The sequence below is a fragment of the Megalops cyprinoides genome, chromosome 23 (genome assembly GCF_013368585.1).
Source record: "Megalops cyprinoides isolate fMegCyp1 chromosome 23, fMegCyp1.pri, whole genome shotgun sequence".
Lineage (NCBI taxonomy): Eukaryota > Metazoa > Chordata > Actinopteri > Elopiformes > Megalopidae > Megalops > Megalops cyprinoides.
Window position 1 is genome coordinate 15,376,378 of NC_050605.1, and position 27,576 is coordinate 15,403,953.

At 41.8% G+C, this 27,576-nt stretch overlaps 1 protein-coding gene across 2 annotated transcripts; it reads left to right on the top strand.

Annotated features, from left to right (window-relative positions):
* The first annotated feature begins 417 nt into the window (after positions 1-417).
* Positions 418-27,566, top strand: LOC118770367 (ceramide kinase-like). Of its 2 annotated transcripts, XM_036517990.1 has the most exons (14): positions 418-681; positions 6,551-6,595; positions 12,038-12,169; positions 12,528-12,650; positions 13,532-13,657; positions 14,436-14,502; positions 15,261-15,406; positions 18,843-18,917; positions 19,313-19,465; positions 19,592-19,697; positions 20,228-20,310; positions 22,254-22,459; positions 23,612-23,835; positions 26,616-27,566. In XM_036517990.1, exons 1-14 carry the CDS (start codon positions 531-533, stop codon positions 26,701-26,703), a joined length of 1,725 nt encoding a protein of 574 aa, XP_036373883.1. In that variant the 5' UTR covers positions 418-530; the 3' UTR covers positions 26,704-27,566. The 2 variants fall into 2 exon arrangements, with proteins under 2 accessions (XP_036373883.1, XP_036373884.1); XM_036517991.1 differs by lacking the exon at positions 6,551-6,595.
* The last annotated feature ends 10 nt before the right edge of the window (positions 27,567-27,576 follow it).

Below are 27,576 nucleotides of genomic sequence, written 5' to 3' on the forward strand. Positions count from 1 at the left end.
ATAAAATAATTCTGTCTCTTTGATGACCTTGTACTGACCTAACTTTATTTACCCAACTTGACAGATACTCTTTGAAGCCTAATAAATGGTCAAGTTTACAACAGAGATAAAAAAAAATGCCATGCTTATAAATAGTTCCGGTGTGTGCCAAAAACACCGGTATGCAATTGTATTAAGAACAAAGATATTTCGCCACCATAGAAAAAATAATCGCGAGTTATGATGGGGTGTAATTATGTTGTTGCATAATGGCAACAGTTCAGCTTTTATGTCAGCAAGCGTGCCTCCTCATGAACAGGTCCCCTTAACTACATTAGCATACGTGGTGACGACACGCGTAAAGCTCAAACTGCCCTCTTTCTAAAAAACGCAACCGCTATTGAACAGAGGATCTGCTGCTACAGCGATGTTAACAAATGTGGACAATCGGCCTCAATCGCTAGATAGCAATTACCTGTAGAGATGCGAGGAATCAGATAACATTGAATCTCTTCCTCACTTTCCCATCGCTGGGACTGCTTGGCGAAGTCATGGAAAAACAGCCAAGATTACTGTCATCTCAGTTTTTATTAAAAAGCAGGGTTTTTGAAGTCACCTTAAATCGTTCACTACTGACATGGAAGGAAATACAGACCAAGAAAAAACGCGTCTCGGGGGGTGCACACAACACGTTCAAAGTTGGTAAGTTATGAAACGGGAAATTAGGTGCAAAAAGGTCTATGCCGTGCGCGAAGTGTGTAATATGTGTGCAGTGATACTGACTGACGCGGCTGATGTTGCACACGAGAGGAAAAACACATTGCCAACAGCATCTCTGCATTAGCAAGCTACAATACTTGGGAAGTAAACAAGTGACGCACGACTGCATTATCCCTTGAAGGGCCGGTAAAATATGGATATGAATGTACATCGAAAGATGTGGATGTTTGATTTATCCCTTGTGTGATGGTGTACCAAAAGCATTTCCGCCTTTGTCTTCTTGGAATATTTAGAAAATGGGCTTTCATTCTACAATGTGGCCACATGAAGTGATAGCGGTTCCCTAAATCTTGAATGTAAACGTGAATAAAACATCCACAAGGTCATTAAGACGCGGCCGGGGCACTACTGTCATTCGAACAGTCCTAATGAATTTTAATAATGTCACAGTACAAAGCTAAATTAACTTCTTACCGCTTAGGTAACAGGGGAAATTGGGACTGCTTAAAGATATTTTTATGGAGGCGATCGAAAGCTATTCTGTGCTGTCCTTGTTGGTGGACAGCAGGGCCGCAGAAGCCGGGATTGCGCCGGACGCACGCACGGTAATCCTGTGGACAGCTGATCATTCGTTGAATGAAAGTGCATCAGTTCACTATCATCGGTTGATCAACCAATTACTTTCGTCAGTAAACTGTAAAGTGCACCCGAAAGCCACCAAATCTACCCTTTGAAGTTTTGATTTACAGCAAATAATGAGTATAACTTGCTATTTTCAGTCCAGGCTGTTTATGGTATTTGTCCTAATAACATTACTGTCGGAGGCGTAGTTTGACACTGGGGAGTTCAGTCCTTATCTGTGAATTGATACAAATAAAAAACGAGCTTATAACTATGGAAAATTGTTTTCTTAGTCAGTGCAGGCTATCACATGTGTGAATTTGCCTGACCGCACCAGAGGACCAAACAATCGGTAAGGTACAGTACGCGTGCCGGACACGTGACATGTGTACTATTCCACCATATCATTGTGAATTGTGGTTTGTTTATGCTTTGTCGCTGTCAGTGTCCAGAAGGTCAATGTCAGAAAGAAAAACGCAACTTAAGGCAGCTCACAATCATGATCAAACTTTTTTTATTATTATTATAATAATATATATTATAATAATAATAATATGCTAAGGCCGCCTAATAGTGGTGAAAGCGTTAGGACCGGAATTTGTAGATATTAAGCTGAAAAAAATATATTAATTGAATGCCACTTATCCTAACAGTTTGTGGCATATGTTTACCGAAATCCTATACATGTATAAATTAAAATTTACATGTTTTAGTTTGGCAGACGATCTTGTCCAGAGCGACTTAAAAAGCGCATTTAATAGGGTTAGGCATATAGCCGTATATATAATGAATCATTTATTTTCAAAAATGCACGGAAAGTAAAAAGAAAAAATATTTAGCACTTTCAGAGAAGCCTTGGGCGTAGAAGCTAATAAATTTATATATAAAACACGTAAGCTAGTGTATTTATAAGTGTGTGTTTGACTGTAAGGTTTTTGGCCTTAGAATAAATACAAATCCTCGCGGGAATAAACATTCTTAAATTTGCCGCAGATTGAGTCATAGCATGAACCAAAGTTGTTATTAGGGATTTTTTTGAAGGGTTCGGGAACTGATACTGTAATTTTTAATACCAACGCAATTGCCATTCAGTTCGAGTCATTAGATGAATCACATCTGCAGTTTAACTGACTTGTCACAGGCAGAATTCTATTCTACGGATTGCTTTCTCTCTACTTAGGAAGGCCCCATGAACCCATACGGAAATAAAATATACTGTAATGTATTGAGAAATATGCTGTTCGGCCCAAGAATATGTTGCAAATACATCTTCATTTATTAGAATATATTCCAATCAGGTGAAATAAAAATGTATTGCAATATATCAAAACGTCATTAATTTACGCCTACATGTTTTAAATATATCATTTGGGCTAAAAATATATCATCTAAAATATATTTTTAATACTTTTTTTGTATGGGCAGTGTAGTGGCTGTTCTTGGCATATGCACACAGATCAATTAGCCTACTCCCATTCCACTAAAAATGGCAATCATCAGTATCATAACTGTCCACAAGAGCTCAGACTGAATGTCAGGAAGATGTAAGCTACAGTGCCAGTCAAAAGTTTGGACACCCCTGATTAAGGTAATGGGAAACATGCATTAAAAGACATTTTGAGCTGAAGACTTAAGTTTAAATGCTTGAAATTTGTTTCTTAGACAAATACAGTGAAGTTTATGCTTGTGTATGTAAATTCTTTTTTTAATGTTTTTTTGGCTACTTTGAAGAATCTAAAATATAAGATTTGGTATGTTCAACACTTTTTTGGTGACTGCAATTCCATTTTTGTTATTTCATAGTTTTGATGCCCAAAAATTAAAATAGTAAAAATAAAGAATAAAGGATGTATCCAGACATTTGACTGGTACTGTTAGTTAATTAGTGTCTAGCCCATTGTCCAGCACACTTAATGTTTATGAGGAGCCATGAATACTGTGGTGTGCTTATTCTTGGCACGGATGTCTTCCCCCAAGGTCACTTTCTATTAATTATTCATCTAGAAACACTCATATATCACTTAAGTGTATGAAAGCTTTTGGCAAGAGGATCAACAGAGTTAAATAAAACTTTTGACAAGTTAAGTAGTAGACAAAAAGGCTGCCAATCCATCAAAATGATTCAGTTATTCAAATATAACAAGTATAGAACTTGGTGTATTATTAAAAAATTATTGTACTTTTTCATTTCCTTTTTCAAAATATTTTGATATTTGATATAGGTACCAGCATAGATGATCTACTTTTTGGCTTGAAAAGTCAAGTAACTATGCTGACGGTGTAATGCTTCAAGTTATTTTGGAGGTTATTGTTCTGCAGTGTATCACATTTAATTGTTTTGCGTTCGCTCACGTCACCGTGTTGGGAAAGAAAAGAATGCTGGTGCTGAGACCGTTCTGACATTTGACAGTCTGACCCTTCGGCATTTCTGTATATGGTGGTTAGGATTAGGGTTAGAATAGACTTGGCTGTTGTACCTGTCTGCCTCTTGTACCTTTGTACAAGTGGATCTTTCTCTAACTTGTGGAGGGAAATGGCTGAACCAATGTATGTGTTCTGTGGTCAGCAAAAATGAGGTCAGGGCCAGAGGGTGTGGGAAAAGCAGTGGCTGGCACTCTCTTCACCTCAGACCTGGCATACATGTGTTTTGGGGATTTAGGGTGTGTATGTGTGTTAGTCATTTATAAGACATTGTAGGGAAAAAGCCACAGAACCATAAATAATTGACAAAAGCAATTGTACAATTCTCAAGGACACTGAGGTAATTCACTGCACAAGCTGAAAAAAGAAAGGAAAGGGTCAAAAAACGAATGCACATTTTGGAGAAAACATCCCTCTATGTGCAATTTCATTAAAATGTGTAGAAGGATTGATTGTGTATTGCAGTCTGGAGTTCCGCACACCCTTGTGGCAGAAGACAGAGGCACATGGTGTACCATGAGAGAACAGAGGATGCATATTTTTGGAAAGTGCATAATCTGTCTAAGTCTTACTGAAATATGGTACTCACCTGCTTGATTCCCAGTCCCCAGCTCTCACCGTCTGCAGTGGGTAAACCGTTACCCACACAAAGCCAGTCTCACAGAGTGTCATTTATCTATTATTTATTCTTTTTTTTTCTTTTACACTCTGTCTTTTTGTCTCTCTCTTTCCCATTTGTGAACAGTTGCTGAGTTGGTATGTGTGCAGATTAGTTCTGGAACAGTTAGTGAGGTGGACTGTATGTGTATTAGTCCTGGAGCAGTCAGCGACATTAGTCCTGGAACAGTTGGTGAGAGAGACTGTGTGGATTAGTCCTGGAATAGTCAGGGGCTTTAGTCCTGAAACAGTTGGTCAAGCAGCCTGTGCATGGATTAGTGATGGAACAGTTGGTGACATTAGTTCTGGAACAGTTAATGAGGTAGACTGTGCTGAGGTGAGTAATAGAGTAAGTCAAACACAGAGGTTTTTTGGCAGGTAATTAAGTATGTTATTTTCATTTTATAAAAATAAATCAATGATTGATTGACAAGTAATCATTAAAATGCTGAGGAAGGAACAGTTAGATACTAAACACTTTTGAAACTATTTAACTGACCAAACTAAGACCACAGATGAAGGAATATTGATTTGTCTGTCTGACATGAAGATATGTTTCTTTAGGTGTCTTTAGTTTTCACTTGGTAGCATTTGGAACTCCAACATCTATTCTTTGTTAGAATGTGACTGTAATTAATAGCTGTTAAAGACTGAATGGTTATTTGCCAAACAATTCACCTTTCAGCTGTCATTTAATGTTTACATCTTATTGGCACTCTAAATAGCTCCCATGGAAAGTGTTTAATTGTTGTAATTTGCTCACACAAAGTCAATGAACGATTATAAGGAAGATTCATGAATGATTGATATGTCCTCATGGCTCTTTTACCTTTTTAATACACCTTTGTATAGGCCTTGTATTCAGAGAAAGGGAGCCCTTAGATGGTTCCACTACCATTTTTAAGAATGTTCGTTGCCCTTTGGGTCATGAAACACATGAAATGCAATACAGAGAGACACCCTGCTCAGCCTCCTCATTTGCATTTTAAATTGATCCAGTCACCACTGTTTCCACATATATTTAAAAGAGCTTCTTCCTTGTAGTAACAGTTGAGAAGATTTGAAGATGGATTAGGGAATTCCCCCAGTGAAATGATGTAACAATAGGTGTGTTTGTGTGTGCCTGTGTGTGCGTGTTGTGTATGTGGAACTGAGTACACATTTAAGTACAAAAACACTGAAGCCTAGTCTGCAGTTACTGCATACCTCTAGATGACATTTGGCATTTTCAGTTTCATTGCAAGTTAATAAAGTTGTAATTACCTCTGTGAAATGAAAGTTTTAATGGTGAGCAGCTTACATGTTACTGGAAACTTGTGTATTGTTATTACAAAGACGGACCCATAAAAATGAAAGAGGAAAGGGTTGGGGTAAAAGGCTGTGGTTAGGGAGGCAGACGGGACTTTTTCCATCCTTACTGTTATAACAGACTGAAATTGAAAGTGTAATCCATGTCTATTAAGAATGTATACATTCGTGAATAAACACAGCTTTTTAGTCCATGTGCTATATATGTTTTTTTCTCCATGCCATGTCCTTGTACCTTTCTCCATCACTCTCCTCTGGTGTTGTCTTTCTTAGGTCTTTCTCTTAAGAATATATAGGGCCTTGGTATCAAGCTTATTCTTTTCAGATTTAGAAAAAGAAGAATCAATTTGGAGAACTCTCTTTGTTCCAGTGCATGGACATAAAGCCAGTGAGCTCTGAGCAAGCAATCGCTGAGAGCATTACTGAAATAACCATCTTGGCAGACGAAAGACGAATGGAACCTTTCATATGACCTTATCAATCAGCCGAAAGGGTAAATGAGTTTCTGCACGTCGTATATGAGGTTATTCTTTTCCAATTTCTATCTGTCTGGAATCAAACAATACAGGGCCCTTTCTGGAAGCAAGCCGGCCACTGGACCTGGGTAGAGCACCTTGTGTATTTAAACAGAGGTCTTTTTGCCAACCCTCACAACGTTACCTAAAGCTGTTGCTCCAGTTGGGAAGTCACTGGTCAACTTACACTCCTTGTTTTGTTCACTTGCAAAAGAAACCAACTTTTGTTCATCATTAAAGACAGTATTTTCATATTATTTGAAAGGTGACATGTCTCTTTTCTCATTTTGGTATGGACCAACTACAATAACCCTGCTGTTTTTCTCCAGGATTCTGCTTGGCTAAAGTTCTCTGCAGAAAAAGACAAGAGTCAGGTAGGCCTGCTCTTCCCACACTGTTGGGAAAGAGTCTGGTGGGTGTGGCAGGCGGAGTAGTTTGAAGTGCTTGTGTCCGCTGTATTTGATGGGGCCCTCATTTTGACATGTGAAACGTGTTAGAACACGACACCTGAGTTGACGTAAGAGAAGATTTGTTAGAACAAAAAGGAAAACTGAAAAACTGAACTTATTAAAAGGTTGGCGTAGAGATGACTCATTGTTTTTGTTGTTTAACCAAATGAGTGAAATAATCAAAAACAGTTATGCAAGATGAGATTTATGTGAGCAATTCTAACCCCTGTTAACATCAAATACAGTAGTGTATGCTGCTTTCTGTTGTGGTCTGTCTAGTGCCCCCCTGGTTTTATGTGCAGTTGCCAGCTGTAAGCCTCACTTCCAATAGTGGAGCTTACATGTAGCACTTTGTAGTCATGTAAATGCCATTGTCCAGTCACATTTGGGAAAGATATATACAAAATAACATAATAAAAATAATAAGAATTTTTTTTTTTAATTATCTAAAAATAAAGTAAAACACATGTTTCGCGGAGGGAAAATGTGGGGCGAAGTTGCTTAAAGTTGCTTAAGGTCACATTATATATATCTTAAACATTTCAGTGAGGACTCATTTTATGTGTGCATTTGTGTAAATGTGTGTGAAAATTTGTGGAAATTGCTTTATAATATAGTTTGTAATATGGTGTATTACATTATGTACAAGAGCGTGTATCATATTTTTCATGATAGTGAGCAGCATGGATACAATCAGCTCCTGATTACTCACCTGTGAATTATCCGGTTTACAGATCATCCTGGCTGGTGGCCAAAAATGTCTGTATGAACAGTTCACATTTACATTTTTGCTTAGGAAATACTATGTATACCCTCTCCACATGTCAGTGGTAGGGGTAGGCATCCTTCCAACACTCACCAGACATTCAAACTTGAGACATAGTTTAAGATAAAGGTAGCAAATTATAATATTACCATTAAAACGGTAAGCTACACTCAAAGGTAAAACACTCAAATAATACATCTGATGTTGGGGAACATTTGTGAAACAATCTATGTACTTGTAACTAGGTGTCAATACTGTAATAATGTCAGCATTATTTAGCTGCCACTCATTATCTTACATGGTATGCACCTTTCACTGAACAAAATGAAGTTCTGTTTGTACTATTTTAATCACCTGAACCTTTCAGCTAACTATCTTACTGTTGTGATGTTATTGAACGGTATGTTTTACTAGTCAATCTGAAAAGGCAAATAAACCATTGAAATTACATTTTGTGGATTATGTGTAAATATTCATTTTTCTGTGCCACGTCTTTGCTGTATTAAACAAGATAACTGTGAGTTTACTGTAAATGGTAAAAAAAAAACTGGTAATGGTAAAAGTTTTCAACCTGTGGAAAAAAAGAAACATTTTTCAGCATGTCTTTCATTGTCTACTTGCTGATAAGTTTAAGTGCCCTTCAAGCATCACAGAAGATATGCAGCTGCACTGAAAGTCAGGGTTTAGATTACACTACAGTTTGAGTCAGTTGACCCTGCAGAGCCTGCCCCAGCTGTCCTGAAGCCCAGTGACATGTGCAAGCAATATTTTCTTAAAACCGAATTTCAGTGTCTATTCATTTGCCTAGCCAATACACATATCCTGCAATTTGCATGTTATCCATGCACACAGGTGGATATTAATAAAGCAATTAAAGTGAAGTATTATGCTTAAGTTTGTGACAGTGAGATTTGAATAAGTGACCTTCTGATCATTGCCCAGTTCCTAGAACCTCAAAAAGACCTCTTTTTTTGTAAAGATATCTGGTAAAAGTTGTGAGAATTGGCACTCTCCATGTTGGTGACCTGTGTACAAAGAAAAAATCACTGAGCAGTCAGGATTACAAGATCCTTCTCGCCTGTTAGCCCTAATTCTCTCAAGGACTGAGTGGTATCCCTGTTGATACACACCTAGAGAGCCAGAGCTAACATTTTCTCAAGCCCAGTCATACTTTACAATAAAAGGATCACGTGCTGAAATTCCTCTGTAGGTGTAGGCTTTGCTAAGCCCACAGAATCTACAGTAATCATCCCCAGGCCTACAGCACGGTAATAGGTCGCCTGCCATGATCTGACTGTAAGTCATCATTCCACACTCTACAGTGGAGTTATTCTGAAATGCAGAGCTATTCATAAATCCACACCAGACCAGCATTATCTTTGACCTAAAAATGCAGTTGCAGGAAACCTGTCCATCCACATGCCTTTCAAAAACAGGTTTGATGTTTATAAGGCTAGATACAGGGTTAGCCTTCCGTCCGTTTCCGCCTGGAGCGTGTGGTCCTCGCTGCCATGAATCTCCATAGCAGGAAATTTCGATGTGATTTCTGTAGAGGCCAAATTGTTGTCTTGGTTCCAGAATAGGTCATCCTGTGACTTCTGCCCCTGATACCTCCAGTGGATCACGGTGGCTGAGGAGCAAAGACATGGGTCTCTTGATTGGCCTCTGTTCCCTTCTGCTGCTCCAACGCTACAAAAGTAACTGACTGCATGGGTATTCATAGTTTATTCAGCAAATCTAAAAACTCTGCCAAATTTCTAAATTCTGTACCATCTTTATGTCCGTGGTCCTCTGTGCTTTTGTGACATCCGTACCGTATCGTGAAGTGCTGTGAGATTCAGGTGTGCGGTCTGTCAAGCCAATTGTTACATAATCAAATTCTACAGCAAGGTGAGTCATTGACAGGCCATGGCTGAAACCCAGAACAGGGCCAGTTCCTGTATAGGTTTTAATCTTACCGTAACTTGAAATAGCACCAGAAACCAGGACCACCCAAGAATTACACGTCTTGAATTTGCTCCACTGAATTGGGGTTGGAGGGATATGTTTCTCTTTTGTTGTGGCCTTGGGACTTCCTTCCACAGCACTGGATTGTGGAGGAGGTCTGAAGTGTGCTGTCCTTGACAATCGCGAGAATGGTATTCTTTCATGTTCCCATTTAGCAACATTAGAGGGTCCCTGTGTGTTTTACGCACTGCTGTATGTGCTGAATCCCCAGGTGTGGTTTGCAAATCCACTGCAGGTTCTTTTGGTATTTTCTGCTTAGATTAATTTCATTAGAATGTTTGAAGTTATAAACTGAGTTGCTTTCCACAAGGACTTATATAATCCTTAATGACTTGGTCTGATTAAACACAGTATTACATCAAGCTGAGGAGTTGTTTGAATCTCACCAGTCAGAGGAATAGAGTATCTGAAAGTTAATCAGAGAAGACAGGACAAGCCATGTCAGATGTCTGTTTGTGGAATGACAAATCACCCAATTACGCTCATTGGGTGTCCCTCAGCCAATCAGCCAATGATGTTTATACAGGGGGATTCACAGAACACACAGCTGTGCTGTAGCTGGCCACCCCTTTCACCAGTTTCTTAGTTAGATGCAAAAAGTGAATGAGGTCCAGTGCTTGGAGAGAGAATGAAGAAAGTCTCGGAATTATTGGAAATGACATGTGTCCTTTGTAATGACCGTGGTTATGGTTTGTTTAATTAACCATGGATATAACTACATTTAAGAATCGACCCTACTGTTCCGGAGTGTTCATTTTGCTCCTCTTGCACAGATGGAAATACAAACGCAGCCTCTGTGGGTAGATGTAATAATGTGTCCAGCCTGAATTAGACTGAAGTGCTCATTTGTCCTGACAAAATAGCACTGCAACAAGTTTCCACTGACCTTCCACTGTTTCCAGTGACCTGATATAAGAGAGGCCCACATATTATTAATAAAGTATGTCTGTATGTACGCTAAAGCGGGGAGGTGGCACTACCAAATGATGCATGATCCAGAAACACAACTCCCTGTCTGTCTGTCTCAGATGTCTGTCCCTCGGTTGTTCAGTCTTTCAAATGAGCAGACACTCACGGCTCATTGGCTCTTGTTCCTTACCCTAGGTGCACTCGTTTACTTTCAATGCTATGTTTCCATCACACTCACTGCACTCTCAAATGTAAGTTCGCACGCTCACTCTACTTCCAGCAGAGCTTGTCGAACGGTTTTTCCACGTGGACTCTCCACAGTGGACAGCAGCGGCTGTAATAGGAGCAGAGTGTCTGTGTATCCTGCCACACCGTGTGTCACAGGGTGGGACCGGCCAGTATCTCTCAGCCCGTTCAATCCAAGCATAATGGCTGTTCTCTCACTTGCATTGCCTGAAAGTCAGGTCCCCCCCCCCCCGCCCTCCCGGAATATGTCCTATTGTAAATAAATGTGGGATGGGCAACTATATGCTAATGTTGGCTCCAATGGGTGTGTCTCTGGCAACATTCAAGGCAGATCTGGGCACCTTGACGATTAAGATTGAGTGTAATGAGAGATGCTTATGGTGCTCGAATTGCCTTTGTGCTATTTTTTTTTTCCTTTGTTTATCTCCCTCCATTATCATTTCACAGTGTGGTCTTTGTTCACTGATCTCTGGCTCTATAATTACCCTGATCACGGACTCTCAGTCACGTGTAAGATAAATCTGCCAGGGGACCTGTGCTGAAGGACCGTCCTGCTGAGTGCTGAAGTAAAGCCGTAATTACTCTTTTATACTCCCATCTCCCCACATAAAACTTTATTGGACTAGAGTAATTTGTGCTGTAATTGATACAAAGAGCACAGTTTGTTTGGCTCACGAAAAAAAAAAAAAAACAGAGACGGGAGCTAGTTTCTCAAGTTGTTGCAGCAACTTCAGAAAATGGAGGCATTCATCTTCCCTGAGCTGTAACATTTTTTTTGGAAGATGAACTAATGATTGTGCATTTGTTTTTGTCTGTAGGTTGGTTCACTTTGAAATATTATTGTTAGCATTTTATAAATAGATGGAGAATTGGTCTGGGCAATAAAGACAGTAATTCTCTCTTGTGTTTTCTGAGGTGTAGGGTATCTACTTGATAGGTGCTTAGAAAGTAAATGGAGAAATGGTGGAGAGTGCTGCCTGTAGAAAAACATCTCAGCCTAAATGTGTTCTGGGTATGTTGTATATGTGTTACCTGGCTACAGCCATTTGTGTGTCATTCATCTAGTTGTGAATGGTTTTTTGAGCACTTACTGGTTTATAGGTACTGTGTGCACCTGTGTAGATAAACATGAAGCTATTGTCTTTATTGCATAGGCCGTTTCCCCTTCTCTTTATGATTGTCGACTTCCATTTTACGCTAAACCTTTCCATGGCCTTCCCCTCACCCATGTAGTTTTAGTACATGTTTACTGGAACGAGATTGATCCCAGTTTACCTTGTATCCATGAGTTCATGCACATGGTGCAATGTATAATTACTTGTCAACAACACTTTATATTGTACAATTTTGAGTCAATACAGCATGGTGTGATCTTGTAGTCAAATTTGACTGATCTGTTGTGAATTGTAATGTTTGTGTGTATTTTGTGTCTTCAACAGGTAGCTATTGTGTGCCTGTGTCTGAAATTGTAGCAGTTCGAGAGACAGACGTGGACAGCCGGACCAAAGATGAAAGAAGATGGCAGAAAATGTCTCAGAGAACAACTGAAGGGTATCCATATGCATTCACAGGTATGAAGACCTCTGTGTGTGCTTTCACAGGTACAGGCGTGGCCTTTTGGTCCTTTCAAAGGAAGAACATGTTGTCACTATTTAGACAGGAATTCCACGGGTGGGTCAAAGATAGTTATCACCCTGGCTTTTCTCACAGTTCTTGTGCCATTATGTAAGTCATTTGTCTTGTGTGCTTCCTCTCCTCATAATGATTGCCTGGCAATTTTCCTCTACTTTTTTTCTTTGTGTATCTATCCTTTCTTCCTCTCCCTTTCTCTCTGTATGATTGTCCTTTATCTCTCCTATTGACTGTTTCTGTCTCACTTCTTTCTTGCTCCATCACTCCCCCTTTCTTTCTGTCTCCCTTTCTCCTCAGTGTCCTACGTGGAAAGGGCAAGGCAGCACCGCTGGCGGTGTAGTGACGTCACCTTCCACTGCTCTGACAGCGCACTGTGTCTCCAATGGATCCAGAGCATCAGGGAGCAGCTTGCACTATTGAGTATGTCCTCTTCACAACACACAGCCTCTTTACAACTTCACCCAACAGGAGCTTTTTGGAAAGTGGGAGATGATTTTGCTGCCGGCTTCCTCAGCTCAGCACAGAGGCATTTGGAATAAGTCAAGTCATTTGATTAGTTTTCTTCTTCCCAAAAAGCGGCATTGTTTAAATGAGAGGATCATAGAGGTAAACGGCAAATATCCTTTAAGTCAGTTCTTAACCTGGTTTCATTATACATTATGAAGAGATGAATTAAGTTTTCACCTGGCTGTCCACCTTCAACAAATAAGATTCAGATATATATACAGTATCAGTCAAAGGTTTGGCCATACCTACTCATAGAAGGGCTTTTCTTTTATTTTTACCATTTTCCACATTTTAGAATAGCAGTAAAGACATCAAAACCATGAAACAGCACAAATGGAATTATGCAGTGATCAAAAAAGTGTTAAATAAATCAAAACTATTTTATATTTAAATTCTTCAAAGTAGCAAAAAATATTTTTTTTATTAATTTTTTGGAAAGAAATTCATACAAAGGCAACTTCACTATTTATATTTGTCTAAGAAATAAATTTCAAGCATTTAAGCATAACTCTCTAGATCAAAATGTCTTTGAATGCATGTTTCCCATTATCTTAATCAGCCATGCACAAACTTTTGACTGGTACCGTGTATACACATATATAGGAATGTTAGAAGGCTGTCCTCCTCCCAGGATCCTCAGCCACTGGTGTAGGGATGAGATGTAACCTCACATCATAAAAGTCATTTTGGGAAAGTTTGGTGGCTGCTGAAAAGTGTCCGTGGAGTCATTTTCAGCCACAACGCTGCAGTTAAGCAGGTTCCGTTAAATGACCAAGCATCTCATCGTTTTGCAGCCAGCAGACCGAAGCATTTGCTGGTGTACATTAATCCCTATGGAGGGAAACAACAGGGGAAGAGGATCTACGAGGAGAAAGTGGCTCCACTCTTCTCCCGCGCCTCGATATCCACCGACGTGATTGGTGAGTCGTTGTCAACAGCCAGCATTAACATTTAAATAAAAACGAGCCCTTATGGCCTGCAAATTGATCTCCGTAGGCAAATGGCCCGGTCTGCTGAACATGCCCAGGAATATGATTTTATTTATTGCTCCATCCATCACTAAAATACTATAATGGAAGCTCTTATGGTCGATGAACATGTGAATCCAGAGACATTAATTATTTACCCTAGTCTTTAAGGAGACTCGGGTCCACACTGGATATTGGCATTTTGTGATCATATATAACCAGTGTGTGAGTAATGGCTCATTCTACAACAGCTTGAGGGAATATTACAGTCATGTTGGCATTTTCACATACGGTAGACCACATTTCTGCTCTCGACGGATAGACAAATAATGTTTGATCTAAAGCCCTCATCAGTGCAGATGGTCTGTAGAGCCACTAAGCAGACAGCCATATTGGGCCCATCTTTCAATGAGTAGGCAAATCCTAATGCAAATCAACCAGTCCTAGAGGACATTTTCATATGGACTGTTTCCACAAGGTTATCGCTGATATCATGAAACTCCAGCAACAGCTAAAATTTGGTCTGAGTGTTATAACCCTGCGTCTTCCCACAGTCCCTCACAGGGCCTGTCATAACAGCTTCTTAGACAGAGGAAGACAGTGATCATAAAAACGCAGAGGAACATGAGAAATTCAGTGTCGAGAAACAGCAATGCATCTCACCTTGGCTTGTCACTTTGCCAGTTGTTTAACATCTTGTCTGTGCGTCACTGCTTACTTGTCTCCACAGTTACTGAGTATGCAAATCATGCCAGGGACCACTTACTGAAGGGTGCTGACCTAAAGAAATATGATGGGTGAGTTTTAACCAGGGTGAGTGAGAGTAGGAGGTCCCAGCACCTCTGGTCACAAAAACCTGTGGGGGGACGGGGACGGACAGACATAATTGCTGCTGTAAATAATAATGATTTAAACTGTGTCATGTAGACTCCAATATTTTGCTTATTTCTCCTCAAGCAATACTTTATCCTGGAGAAGTGATTGATAGTGAAGGCACTGAAATGGATTGAGGTATCAGCTGTGACCTTAATTGCAGCTCCAAATGTCTTCGGCAGACTCCTGTCAATGACTCATAAACTCGCTCTGAGTGGAGTCACGCCCTGTCACACTCAGGGGATGGATTTTAACCAGTGTTCTGCTAAGTAGATTTGGCAGCCAACCCAAAGTTTTCATCAGCTCTGATTGAAGGTCAGATAACAGGTTCTTTATCATGGCCCTGAGGCCAGGAGGATTAAATAGATTATTTGTATGGACTGTTTAACGCACGCTGCATGCATTTTGCAATGAGTAAATTGCAGTGCAGTTTTTTTCATAAGTTTCCTCTCAAAAACATTATTTCAAAGAAGATTGTTCTTTGTTTAAAGAAGATTGTTTAAGGAAATTGTGGATTATACTGTCTTAACAGTTGTAAGGTTATTTCTAAGGGCACAGAGGAGATGGTAAGACTAAGACTACCTTTAGTGCAGTATAATGTGTAGGCATAGAGTGTAGTGTCAGTGCTGTGTAAGGTGTTGACGGAATAGCCAGACTGACCTTGTTGAGTGTCTCTTGGCAGTGTGGTGTGTGTCGGGGGCGATGGCATGTTCAGTGAAATCATTCACGGGCTGATCTCACGGACACAGAGGGATGCCGGGGTGGACCAGAACCGTCCAGAGCAGAAGCTGGTGCCGTGTGGACTCAGGATCGGCATCATCCCTGCGGGTATATATTTTTTTTATATATTCAGAAACTTTATATGCCAGATTTAAAAGACCCGTTCTCACAAGGGTGATCCAACAACCCAAACATTACAAAATAGAAACATTCCAGTTTCTAAATCAATAACAGGAAAACTGTCTCTAAAATTTTTCATGCAGCTTTTAGAAACAAGTAAACAATTTCAGGCACTTGGTGCTTTCAACATAAAACTAAAAAAGCTCTTTTTTCCCCCCCGAGACCATTGTGGAACCTTTTGGACTTTGAAATAAATATTTTTGTGTTTGACAGGATAATATCTGTCACACTGAAGTAATACTTGAAAGTAGCTGGGAGAATTCATGCACAGCACTTACTATACTTGTGAAGAAGTTGAAACTATTTTGGCTTTTCACCAGGTTCACTCCAAAAACTCTGAGTGAACTCACTGAAGATGTTCAACAGAGTCAAGGTCAGAGAGCATGTGGTTGAATTTGAACATTGAGAAGATGCTTGTTTGCAGCTGTTTGAGCTCTTAGTGGAAAATAAACTATTTTTGCTCACTTGAAGCAGTTATCTTGTTTTACTTGTTTGTTCAGACAGTTTCTCAGTGGGTAAAGTTGTTCATGAACAGAATGTCTTATAGGACAGGGTGGAATGAGAGAATAGTGCAAAAGATGCATGCATGACTGCAAGGGTTAAATGTCAATGTAGTTCCTAAGATCCTATTACTTGTACTAGCTATGAAAGTCCTGTGTGTGTGTGTTTTATATGTGCAAAAGAGTGAGTTTGTGTTTGAGTGGATTGCAATGATCCAAGTGGTTGCTCCCTCAAAACTGAAATACATACATGTCATTGGCACAAATGAACGCTAAACAGGTTATTCAAGTCAACTTCGACAGAGAGTTTCTGTAGAGACAGCATTGCGGCCATAGCAATAATATGGTTCGGGAAAGCCAGGGACCCATCACTCAAAAGTCCATTGCAGGGAGAGAGCAGTGTGTCATTTTTTTGAATCATCATAAATTCAAGAAAGTGGGAATGATTTACACAGCTTTCCCCCCCCTGCCTGATCCGGGAAAATGTGCAATTTGTTGGTGTCACTGGAGATTGTGTCTGGGCTCCAGTGCAGGGAGTTGCTGCAGGCCACACAAGTAACGTCCAAGTCAAGGCGGCATTACGATGACTAATTATTCACTCACTTTGTATTTACCCTGCTGGATATTTACTGAAGCTATTCAAGTAGGACACATTACCCAAGGTTACCACTTGGGCATCGAACGTGTAGCCTTCCAGACACAAGTGCAGTTCCCCACTTATCCTTCACTGCTGCACAAGTATTCAGTACTCACGTGGGTATTGGGAAACAGCTTTGGTTTCACTCCGTTGGCTTTTTTTGCCTGCCTGTCTGAGATTCTGAAGGCCAGCAGTATCCAGCTCTCAAGACTGCCTTCAAAAACCTTTCTCCCTGAACATGTCTTTGTGTGTGTGTGCGTGTGTGTTTGGGTGCATGTGGGGAACTCAGGGCATGCCTCAGTGGGTTCTCCGGTTCAGTGTTGGCTCCACTGGTATGTGACCCGAACTGAAAACCGCAGCCCGACAGCCCAGCATTCAAAGCTCAGCACACAAAGCCAAAGAGTTTGAAAAATCAAAGGCCTTTGTCTGACGCAAGCCTTTCCCCAGTTTGGCAAGGGCCTGCATGCCCTGGGGTGGTGTGGATAAACCACTCCACAACATCTCTAATTACAAGATGCTTTCCCATAGCTCTCAAAACTGGCAAACATTGGAATGTATATCTGGGTGAAGAATAAAGTATGTTTTGGTTTGGTATGTTTTTGTGTATGCCTGTGTGTGCATGCGTGTACAACACAGTAGATGATTCAGAGGACAGTGCTCCAGAGTCCTGGGTTGGAACATGATTCTGTGAGTAGTGCTTGTTTCTGCTTGGCTTTTCTCTGGTTATTTTGGTCACCTGTCGCTGTCCAAAGACATAAAGATCTCCAAACTGTCTCTGTGTATGTGGGAATGTGCGTTAGGCTATAGTTTGTTGCAACCTTCAAAAGAAAGACTGAAAACTGATGAATGAATGAATGAATGAATGAATGAAAGGACAGTTTAGCACATTATCCACAAATCTGACTGCAACTCAGCAGGCCAAACAAATCACCCCCGCCTGCCCTGAGATCGAAGTGTTGAACAGCTGCGATATTTCATCCATGCAAAAGAAGCCCAGTCCAAAAGAATGACTGCCCAACATTTACATATGGTTGGTTAAAAGAGGAGACTCAGCTAGCCTGAATTTTACACATAAAGACCATAAAATATTCCTCTGCTGCCATTTGTGTTTTAATTAAATTACAGGCAAGATTAGTTTCCACTAAAGCACATGATGGACGGTGGGCTCTCCCTCACCCCTGACCAATCACTTCCGACTCTAATGAAAAAAGGCTAATCTTATCACAGTTTGAGCTTCAGTTCAGCATTTTTCTAAATGTGTCGTAAAAGAAAAAGGCAGAAAGAATATGGATCGTAAAAGCTCACATTTACAGATGAGAGCACACACAAAAAACAGAGTGGACATCTCTTGGTGGATGGAGCCATTACAGCGGTAACCACAGGCTATAATAGCCTGTCATAAACTAGTTAGACTGATATGGTATGTGATATGCCATGTTTCCCCTTGCCTTTATGGCACACTTCTACACTGATTAAATGCTTGCATTGATTTATCTGTACAGCCAGACAGTTGAACTAATAATTGTACTTTTACACTTTTAAAAAATAAACAATAAATACTGATAAGATGTAAAAAGTAAATTTGGAGGAAATTGTAAATTTGGGGAAAACGGTAAGCACTCTGGTAGGTGCTGTGGTAGGTAACTGGGTTAGTTCAGTGCCTCATTAAAAAACCATTTTTAACACAGGATACAAAGACTCTCCAGGGAAAGGGCCATAAATGGTTTTGTTCTTTTGTTTGTTTGTATAAAATCATCAGTCTAATCTGCTGCCATATTTCCAGCCCTCCATATGCTTACCTCATCCTTACCAAGCAAGTGTCAAGCTCTGGTGTAAACCGGTCCTATGAGCTCCGCACTGAGTGCTGTTGCTTTTCTCCTTTTTCTTGTTTTTTTTTCCCCTCCCATTGATTCTAAAAGAAGAAAGGCTGGTAGTGACATGTGAAGGAGTCACGTCGCCGGTGTTGTTCGTGAGGTTTTCTTTGTCGGCCTTTGATGATTCACGCCCTGTGTATGAAGTGAATTTCCTAATGCGCCCTCGCACTTTGATTGCGTGGTAGCGCTTTGAGGTGCAGAGCCCCTTCCACTACCAGTCTCAGAGACTGCAGGAACGAACTCCCCCACTTTAACCTTGAGAGTAAACCGCCTTTCAAAATGTCTCTTCTGTGTGAGATTCAATGAACTGTATAAAAAAAACCCACCAGTAAACCTCTTTTTTTTAAATCCAGGTTCCACTGACTGCATTAGCTATGCGACAGTTGGCATCAATGACCCCGTGACCTCTGCCCTGCATATTATTGTGGGTGAGTAGATTCCTCCAGTCATGATTAAATGTACAGGACAGATGCGGAAAGCCAGATATATCTGTTATCAGATTGTTCAGGGTTTCTCTGCAGAGCTGTGATACATCGAGGGCTTGTGTGGTTTATGTGGCCCATTTATACAGGGTATAACCCATTTATACAGGGAATTCAGCTTGAATCCTTATGATAACAAGCCTGGTTACTTAACCCAGATATTTACAGTTCAGGCAATTACCTTCAATTATCTTCCATAACTGAGTGTGTTCTCAAAGATAGGCATTCTTCTTCAAGGGTACCCTGTGTTTTAGATTTTAAAGGGGAGAGAAGGCTAGTATGTGACTCAGTGGGTGCCTGATGGGTTTCAATGCTGTGCTTTTGTCTGGTCACCTCCACAGGTGACTCCCAGCCACTGGACGTCTGCTCTGTCCACCATAACAACACATTCCTTCGGTATTCCGTCTCCTTGCTTGGATATGGTTTCTATGGCGATGTGTTAACAGACAGTGAGAGGAAGCGGTGGATGGGGCCAGCCAGATACGACTTTTCAGGTAGATTAGCCAATTCGCGTTCAAAGGCTGACTGAAGTCTGCTTTACTGTTAATCTTATCTGTAATTGTACTGCCATGCATATTTCAGATGTTACAGTTTGAATTTCATATGCTATCATGTTACAGGGTTTAAGACGTTTCTTACGCATCACTATTACGAAGGAACCATATCATTTCTACCAGCTACAAACATACTGGGGACTCCCAGAGACAAGACAAGGTGCAGAGCAGGGTAAGAAATCTAGATTTACTTCCTTACCACAGTACCAGACAACAGGCTGCTTATCTACAGAGTACTGCCCGCATTCTGATTCTGTTATCACATTAAATTATTTATTTACTTTGCACACACAAGGGCATTAGCTTTTGGTTTTAAATGTTATTTATGAATCCAAATTATCTGAACAATTTGGGATAAGTATCTTGCTCAAGGCTACATAACCTGATTTGTTTATTTGAAACTACAAAACTACCATGCTCAATTTCCTTCCCATTCCACTACAGTGCTTACCCCATGTGCCAAAGAAATACCTGCTCTGATGGTTATAACAGTTGTGGTAATAGGGGAGTGTTACAACAGACCAGGTATATTTAGTAAGTTGTTTAAATATGAATAGGACAGTTTTTCACTGGTGCATAGCAAGTGGAAACTCTGTTCCTGGTGGAAGGGCCTCACCAGGTCAGACGCGGATGGATTCAGAACAAGTGTCCCCAGCTCAGGTGCCACGGTGACATTGCACATTGTCACACCTTGCCCCACAGGTGTTACATCTGCCAGCACAATGGACAGCTCTTCTCTGAAGATGGACAGCCCTACAAGTCAGATGAGGATACGTTCCACAGTGGTGAGGAGCTGTGTGTGTGTGTGTGTGTGTGTGCACGCATATACATATGTGTGCACATATTCGTGTGTACGGTACCAGTCAAAAGTTTGGACACACCTGATTAAGTTAATGGGAAACATGCATTCAAAGACATTTTAATCTAAAGACTTATGCTTAAATGCTTGAAATTTGTTTCTTAGACCAGCGTTTCCCAAACCTCTACTGGTGGACCCCTTGTCCTGCATGTTTTAGATCTTTTTTTAGACCCTGCTCCAACACAGCTGATTTAAATGATCAGTTTGTTATTAAGCAGCTTCAGGAGTTCATAACGAGTTTTCTTTGTTTATATCAATTTTTTTGGACACCGCATAATGCCATTTCTGTTATTTCACACTTTTGGTGTCTTTACTATTATTCCAAAATGTGGAAAATAGTAAAACTAAAGAATAAAACTTGTGTCTAAACTTTTGTCTACTACTGTATGTGTTTGTTCTTTGTATTCATGTGCATGTGTATGTGTGTATGTATGTGTATGTGTGTGTGTGTGTGTGTGTGTGCATGTGTCATTACAACAATTCCAGCGTGTATCATAGAGAAGAAAAACAATCCAGTTTCAGACCGTTGGCACTGTGGGTATTCCTGCTGCCTCGTGTCCTACCAAAGCTGCGCATGTTGTGTGCATTCTCCCTCAACTACAACAGAGCCCGGCCTTTGCAGATACACCAATATGGAGCCAAACAGGGAGAGACAGACCAGCAAATCCCTGCCAGGGGAGGGTTTGCGTTCATCAGAAGCCACACGTCACATTATCTCCCTCGCTTCGGTGTGCAAAAGCGTTGACTTTGGGAAGGTGTCACATGAGCGCGGCAAACATGATTTGTGTTTGCTTATGCGGAGCGACAGATAAGTCGTGTTTACGGGAAAACAACAGATAGCGCGCCCCGCTCCCTAATTGGCAGTTTTGCATGTTGATTTCCGGAGCGTTCCTCCTCGCCGGTTGGAGACTGGGCTCCCGAGGGGGACGCAGACGGAGGGAGAGGGGACCTTCTTAATCAGGGAGATGGCATCGCTGCCAAACTTGACTGAGATCCTTCTCGTCTGAGTGAGCAGCCACATCATTACTGCTCCTTTTGGAATGGAAATATCCCACAACCACAAAACACGGCAGGTTAAGACGTGGGCTGGTATGCAAATGAGCTTCCCAGAATGCAACTGTGACACCTGAATGACAGAGTGCTAATGTGACCCAGAGGTCCATATTCTGTTTTTATGTGGTTTTAAATGTCTTACAGCTAGTGTTCTGTTGAGAAAACGCAATGGAAAATGTGCATCCTTTGTTTTGTATCTCTACTTACCCCCCCGGTTTTCAATTCCTTGATTAATTGCTCACAGTTCACCTCAGTGCACTCTGGGGAAAGGCTTTTATGACTGCAAAATATAAGAGGGGAAATGGAAATTACACCTCAGGAATTTTTAAACAAATGGGCATTTTGGCAATGGTTACATTTAAAATCTTGCCAATCCGAGTTATCAAAGCAGCAGGAGTTGGACCAGCCTCACTTTTGCTGCTGTGAAATATGTTCCTCATCTCTTGGTTGTGAGTGGTAGTGTATGAGGGTTACATTACATGATTGTCATTTAGCAGATGCTCCTATCCCGAGCGACCTATGTAGGTTACAGTTTTTTTGACGTTATCCATCTATGCAGCTGGATATTTACTGAGGCAATTTGGGTTAAGTACCTTTTCCAAGGGTACAACAGCAGTGTTCCAGCAGGGAATCGAACCAGCAACCTTTCAGTTACAGGCCTGCTCCTTATTGCGGTATGCTACACTGCTGCAAAGGTATTCTTTGCAATTTCGTTCTACTTGTGCTCTTCAGTGTGTGTGACAGCAGTGGGACTCAGTTTGGTAGCGTGGGGTAGGTGATGAGTTGTATTTATTCCTCGGTGGTTGTGTGTTGCAGAGTACGGCAGTGATTGGCGGGTAATCCGGGGAAAGTTTCTGGCCATCAATGCTGCCAGCATGAGCTGTGCCTGTCCCCGAAGTCCCAAGGGCCTGTCGCCCTCCGCCCACCTGGCCGACGGCACCACCGACCTCATCCTCGTCCGCAAGTGCTCCCGGATCAACTTCCTGCGGCACCTCCTGCGACACACCAACAAAGATGACCAGGTACGGCCATTCATACTGTCCACAATTGCAAAGATAATCACATACAGTCTCTTACAGGTATGGTCAATGTCATGATTACCCCTGCAGCACAGTTGACAAAAGTGGCCAGGTGCAGTCAATGTCATTGGCACAGACCTTGCCAAAATCTCCCCATGACATTACAGGTGACACCAACATTTGTATTGATTTCAAAAACTTTACAAAGGTAGCCATGGAACGTACAGCACATTGTCAGTTGGATAATCCAGACACATTCTGTTTACCTGAACAAGGAGCCAGGAATGTAAGTATATATTAGCCGAAATGTCCTAGCATGGCACCCTTTACTCCATTTAAAGGTTCATGTTACATTTGTCATGGCTCCATCACCAACTTACAGAAGAATCTCATTAGAGTTCGAAACACAAGGAAGACATTAAACATCTGCCATAGTGAAAGACTCAGTGGGACTCAGTGTTACAGATTATTCCAAGGTCCATGCGGTAGGAAGTTGGTAGTGAAGTCTGGGAGGCCCAGTTCATGTCTCTCTCTGCGGGGCATTATGTTGAGGGAGGGAGGTAGAGGGAAAAAGAGAAAAATGGAGAGAGAGAGAGAGAGAGGATTGCTCAGCGCTATGCTTGCAAGCTGTAGGGCTGAGGTGGCACTTTTCTTACTCTGGGTTCACCTCGGGTCCGCTGCGCTGCCTGCCCGCTTATCATAAATATCCCCATCCCCGCTAAAAGCCCCGGATCATTGTTTCATCAGGACCGCTGGCAAGAGAGCTCGGTCTCGGCAAAAACGGCCTTGAAGGAAATGAGAAGGGAAATGAGCAGGCCTTCAGTTGGCGGTAATGACTGCAGTTGCCGAGCACTGAGAAAAAGAAGCTCAGGATTAAGAGAGCGCGGTAAATAAATTCACGCTTTGTCTGAACACTTTAAGAAAATAACCTGCATGAACACGGAGCAGCTGGATTAACAAAGGGAGCGTGATGGTGAATACATAGCCGTTCTTCCTCAAAGACGGGGGGGGGGGAGAATAACAATCTGTTATGGAGGATAGCAGCGGGAGAAATTTAATCTCTTTGTGCTGGATCTGCTTTTGAAGCCGCCACAGTCCCGGGTCTGTCTTCTCTTCACCCTCGCCCTCGCCCTTCCCTCCCCGCTCCTCCCGCAGTTCGACCTGTCCTTCGTGGAGGTGCACCGGGTTCGCAGGTTCCGCTTCATACCCAAATACTGCGGGGGCGACCTGGAGCTGGACCTGAGGGAGGGCGTGCGCGGGCATGAGCTCGGGCTGTTCGGCCACATCTGCAGGGACCACCCCGCCTGCGGCTGCGCCCCCGTCAACAGCAGCTGGAACTGCGACGGCGAGATCCTCTCCCACGCCGCCATCGAAGTGGGGTATGCCTGCGCCGCGGCCTCTCTCTCATGCACGTGTGTGTGTGTGTGTCTGTGTTTGTGTGTGTGTTTCTATATGTGTGTGCCTGTGTGTTTTTCTTACGCTAATTGTTCGACGCTGTATCTTTTCATCGCGGCTGCTGGGGAACGGCTCAGATGAGCATCACGGCGCCATAGTGCCACCCGTTGGCTTACAGTCGCTCGACTTCGAGGGTTGTTCTCTGGATGTGTCAAACAGCCAGAGCGTGCGTCACCCTCACCTGGAGCCCAGGTGCAACGGGATGTGCGATGTCAGCTGCGAAAGATTGCGCGCAGCACGCCGGCTCTGACAGGAGTTGCATGAAGCACGGAACACATTAGTGTGGCACATTTCAAACACATTAGTGTGACTAGATATGCCGTCACAGTGGAGCTGGCGCACAGCAGTAGACTTGGTTTTAATAGTCTCCGGCTCTTTAGACCACCATTTGTTTTCTAATCACGATGACATTGTTCAATGCCGTTCGTCAGAGATGCGCGCACCTGGGACCCTGTGGTTAATTTGGGCAGTGTTCCGCGTAGCTGGTCGCCGTAATTATTTCAGGTGAGGAGACCGCGACGGTGCACAGCTGCAGATAAGGCTTCTTTAGATCCTAAATTAGTCTTATTAGGGAAAATCGAGCACTGTCAAAGTGTTCCGCATGCGCGTACAAAAGTGAAAGTAATCTCGGCGGCTAATGTGATCTAAGAGATCCAATTTAATTCATATTCAAAATTTAAATTAATGCAGGCAGCTTTTTTTTTACCAGATAAAAAGTAGTTCAGCACTTTTCAAATGCAGATTCCTTGTCGGTAAAAAAAATTAAAGAATGAGCGATTGAATAAACATTTCACAGCAATTACTGAGCTCCACTTTCCATTTCTTTGAGGGGACAGTGCGTGACCAAAAATAAAAATACAGAAAATAATGGGGCTTAATGTTTTTGTGGATAGGCTTAATCAGCCCAGAGTTTAGGTCTCAAGTATAAGATACAGGTGGAGCGTAACCCAATTGTTCCAGCAGTGCGGATTGGATCTAGATATTAATAAATCAGATTTCCGCTAGTATTTTTACTACTACTATTTATGTAGCAGATGCAATTTTTCCTGGGTAACTTACAGAGCATTTTAAAATGCAGTGCAGAATACAGATAAATTGGGCAGGTTTCATACAACAGAGGCAACATAGGGCCATATTATACAAACAAAACATTTTACATTCCTAAAGACAGCATTTCCAGTTTAAAACATAATGATGAATCTGAATTCTGAGTTTCACAAAGGCATGTGAAACACCATGGTGCCACACCAGTAGAGTTGCTGAGCAGGAAAAAAAGGTGGAAAAATCAGATGACTGTTCAGCAGGTGTTCCTGCTTAACCCTTCGTTTCAGAATGAGCATTCCATTCCAAGACGGGATGCTCCATCCCCAAACGGGGCAGTTCTGTCCCCACATGGGAAAGCTCCACTCCAAAATGGAGTGCTCAATTCCCAAATTTAATTATTCTGCAGAGTGGCAGGAGGAGGAAGTGCTGTAGCTCACCCTCTCAGCCCACCAAATGGCCTCCTGGGCCAATCAGAACCACCACCTCAGACACTCACTAGGTACTTATGGGGGCGTCAGTGTAGCAAAGTGGTAGCCTAGGGGTAAGGTGCAGGGCTTGTAACCGAAAGGTTACCAGTTCAATTCCTCGCTGGGGCATTGCTGCTATACCCTTGGGCAAGGTACTTAACCCACAGTGAATATCCTGCTATATAAATGGTTAACGTGAAAATGGTAACATGAATGTCACTCTGGATAAGAGAGTCTGCTAAATGGCAGTAATGTAGGCAGCTGTCCTCACTGGCACACTCATGCAGCTGTAGGCTACTTAGAATGTGCGAAGAGGTTTCTGTGAGCTCATATTCTCACAGCACTGTGAGAATCATTATACTCTGAACAGCGGTAGGACTGCAGCTACCAGCAGTGATTTAGTCCTGTATTGGCTGAAAAATCTCTCCACAGCGTGACTGCTCGTGCTTGAATTCGTCATTTGTTTAATGCATCGTTGTAACCAATCAGTGAATTGTACTTTGTCAATGATGCATGACCGTGTAATGTCCTTAATTGAATAGCCTTCCCACCGTTAAAAGCGCCCTCCCTTTTAATTAAATTGAAATCCATTCACTCATTGCATTTTCCCCTCCAGTAATCGGTCTTGAAGTGAGTCAGCAAATGAACCTTGTTGTTCGGATAACTGATGACGATACGGCAGTCAAGAGCAGTTTCACAAAACGCGCGCAACGACTTTGCTGTGGTGCCAGCATCGAATCTGCATAGTTAATCGTCCTAGCATTTTACAGTAATCTCTGCACTGTCATCCATGTCTTGCTTTAAAGCAGGGAATCCCATAGTGCACTGTAGAAATACTGTCACACCCAAGACAATCCTCCTTTTTTAAGCCCTTGTTGTAAGTGTGAAAGTAAATGCTACAGCATCTCTAATTACCCAGTTCTGTAGATAACAAGAGCTGTGATAAGTTAGGCCAGTTTTAGCGCTCAGTAAGTCACCCTGCATAACAGTAAAAGTTGAGTGTCGTGTCTTTAATAAAATGTGTGCATGAGCACTCATGGGTACATGTCATTATATGTAAGACAGCTCTGTACTGGGCGCATTTTCGCTACTTCACAAATTAGTAAAATCTCTTTAGTGCAACTGTGGTGATACAAGATTGCAGGTCGCGTCAGCTGCAATGCTAAACTGACCACGCACCTTTGTCTTCCCAGAGTGCACTGCCAGCTCATTCGGCTGTTTGCGAGAGGGATCGAGGAGCAGCCCGTGTTCGACGACCCCTGTGTCCCGTCTGTGATATAGAGTCACCAGGAGCACCAGGATCGCTCCGGGCACAGTGGTCTAACGCACCGGCCACAGTGGTAGTGCTGCACTGCTATGGCGCCATTTCAATCCTCTGTGTGACAGACCTATTGCGTAGTTTTCTCATGCCCCGCGTTGTTAGCTAGCTGTGATATTTGTGGTGTCTGGTACACTGTCAGAGGAGCCAGTTCTCAATAATCTGAAGCTATTATAGCCACTCTGTGTCGCCCTTTTATCCTTTTCATCCCAGCCCGCTGGCTGAGTTTTGGGTAACCTTCTGATAATGGTGACTGAAATCTATGATCATCAGACAAAGATACTACCTGGCCCCATGAGAAGAGAAGTTTTATTTATTTGACTGTTACCATATTATGTAGTGTAAACTTTACTTGTTTTATACTAAAAAGAATACATCATCATTTTGAGTTTATTTAAAAATCCCTAATGTGCGACAGATTGATTAAAATGTGGAATGTCCATACATGCTAATCATTAGTCATTCAGGGTTAGCAAGATTTTAGCTAGTAAATAATTATAAAGGAGAAAAAGACCAATATTTCTGCCCACACAATGATGTTGAATGTACGGAAACTATTTAAAGAAACTTTGTTAATGTATTCATTGAGTAGCTGTACATACACATTCATATTACTGGATTTGACATCTGCTGCAAACTGTACCAGACACAAAACATCTTTATGTAACCTCACTGTGATACACAATGGTGAAATTCAACTGTGAATGGTTAATATTCTAAAATCATCAAAAAAGTCAGTTTAACAGGGGGCAAATTTAAAGAGTTTCTATGACATCTGGCGGTGCACACCCCCACCAATGTGGTGTTGGGAAATTATGTTTGTTGCGCTGACAAAT

What these genes read in the sequence shown, in the direction of transcription:
- LOC118770367 (XM_036517990.1), top strand. Translation starts at nt 531, where the DNA reads ATGGAAAAACAGCCAAGATTACTGTCATCTCAGTTTTTATTAAAAAGC. An exon ending in CAGAAAAAGACAAGAGTCAG is followed by an intron (nt 6,596 to 12,037) that starts GTAGGCCTGCTC and finishes TGTCTTCAACAG; the next exon opens with GTAGCTATTGTGTGCCTGTG. An exon ending in CACGCCGCCATCGAAGTGGG is followed by an intron (nt 23,836 to 26,615) that starts GTATGCCTGCGC and finishes TTGTCTTCCCAG; the next exon opens with AGTGCACTGCCAGCTCATTC.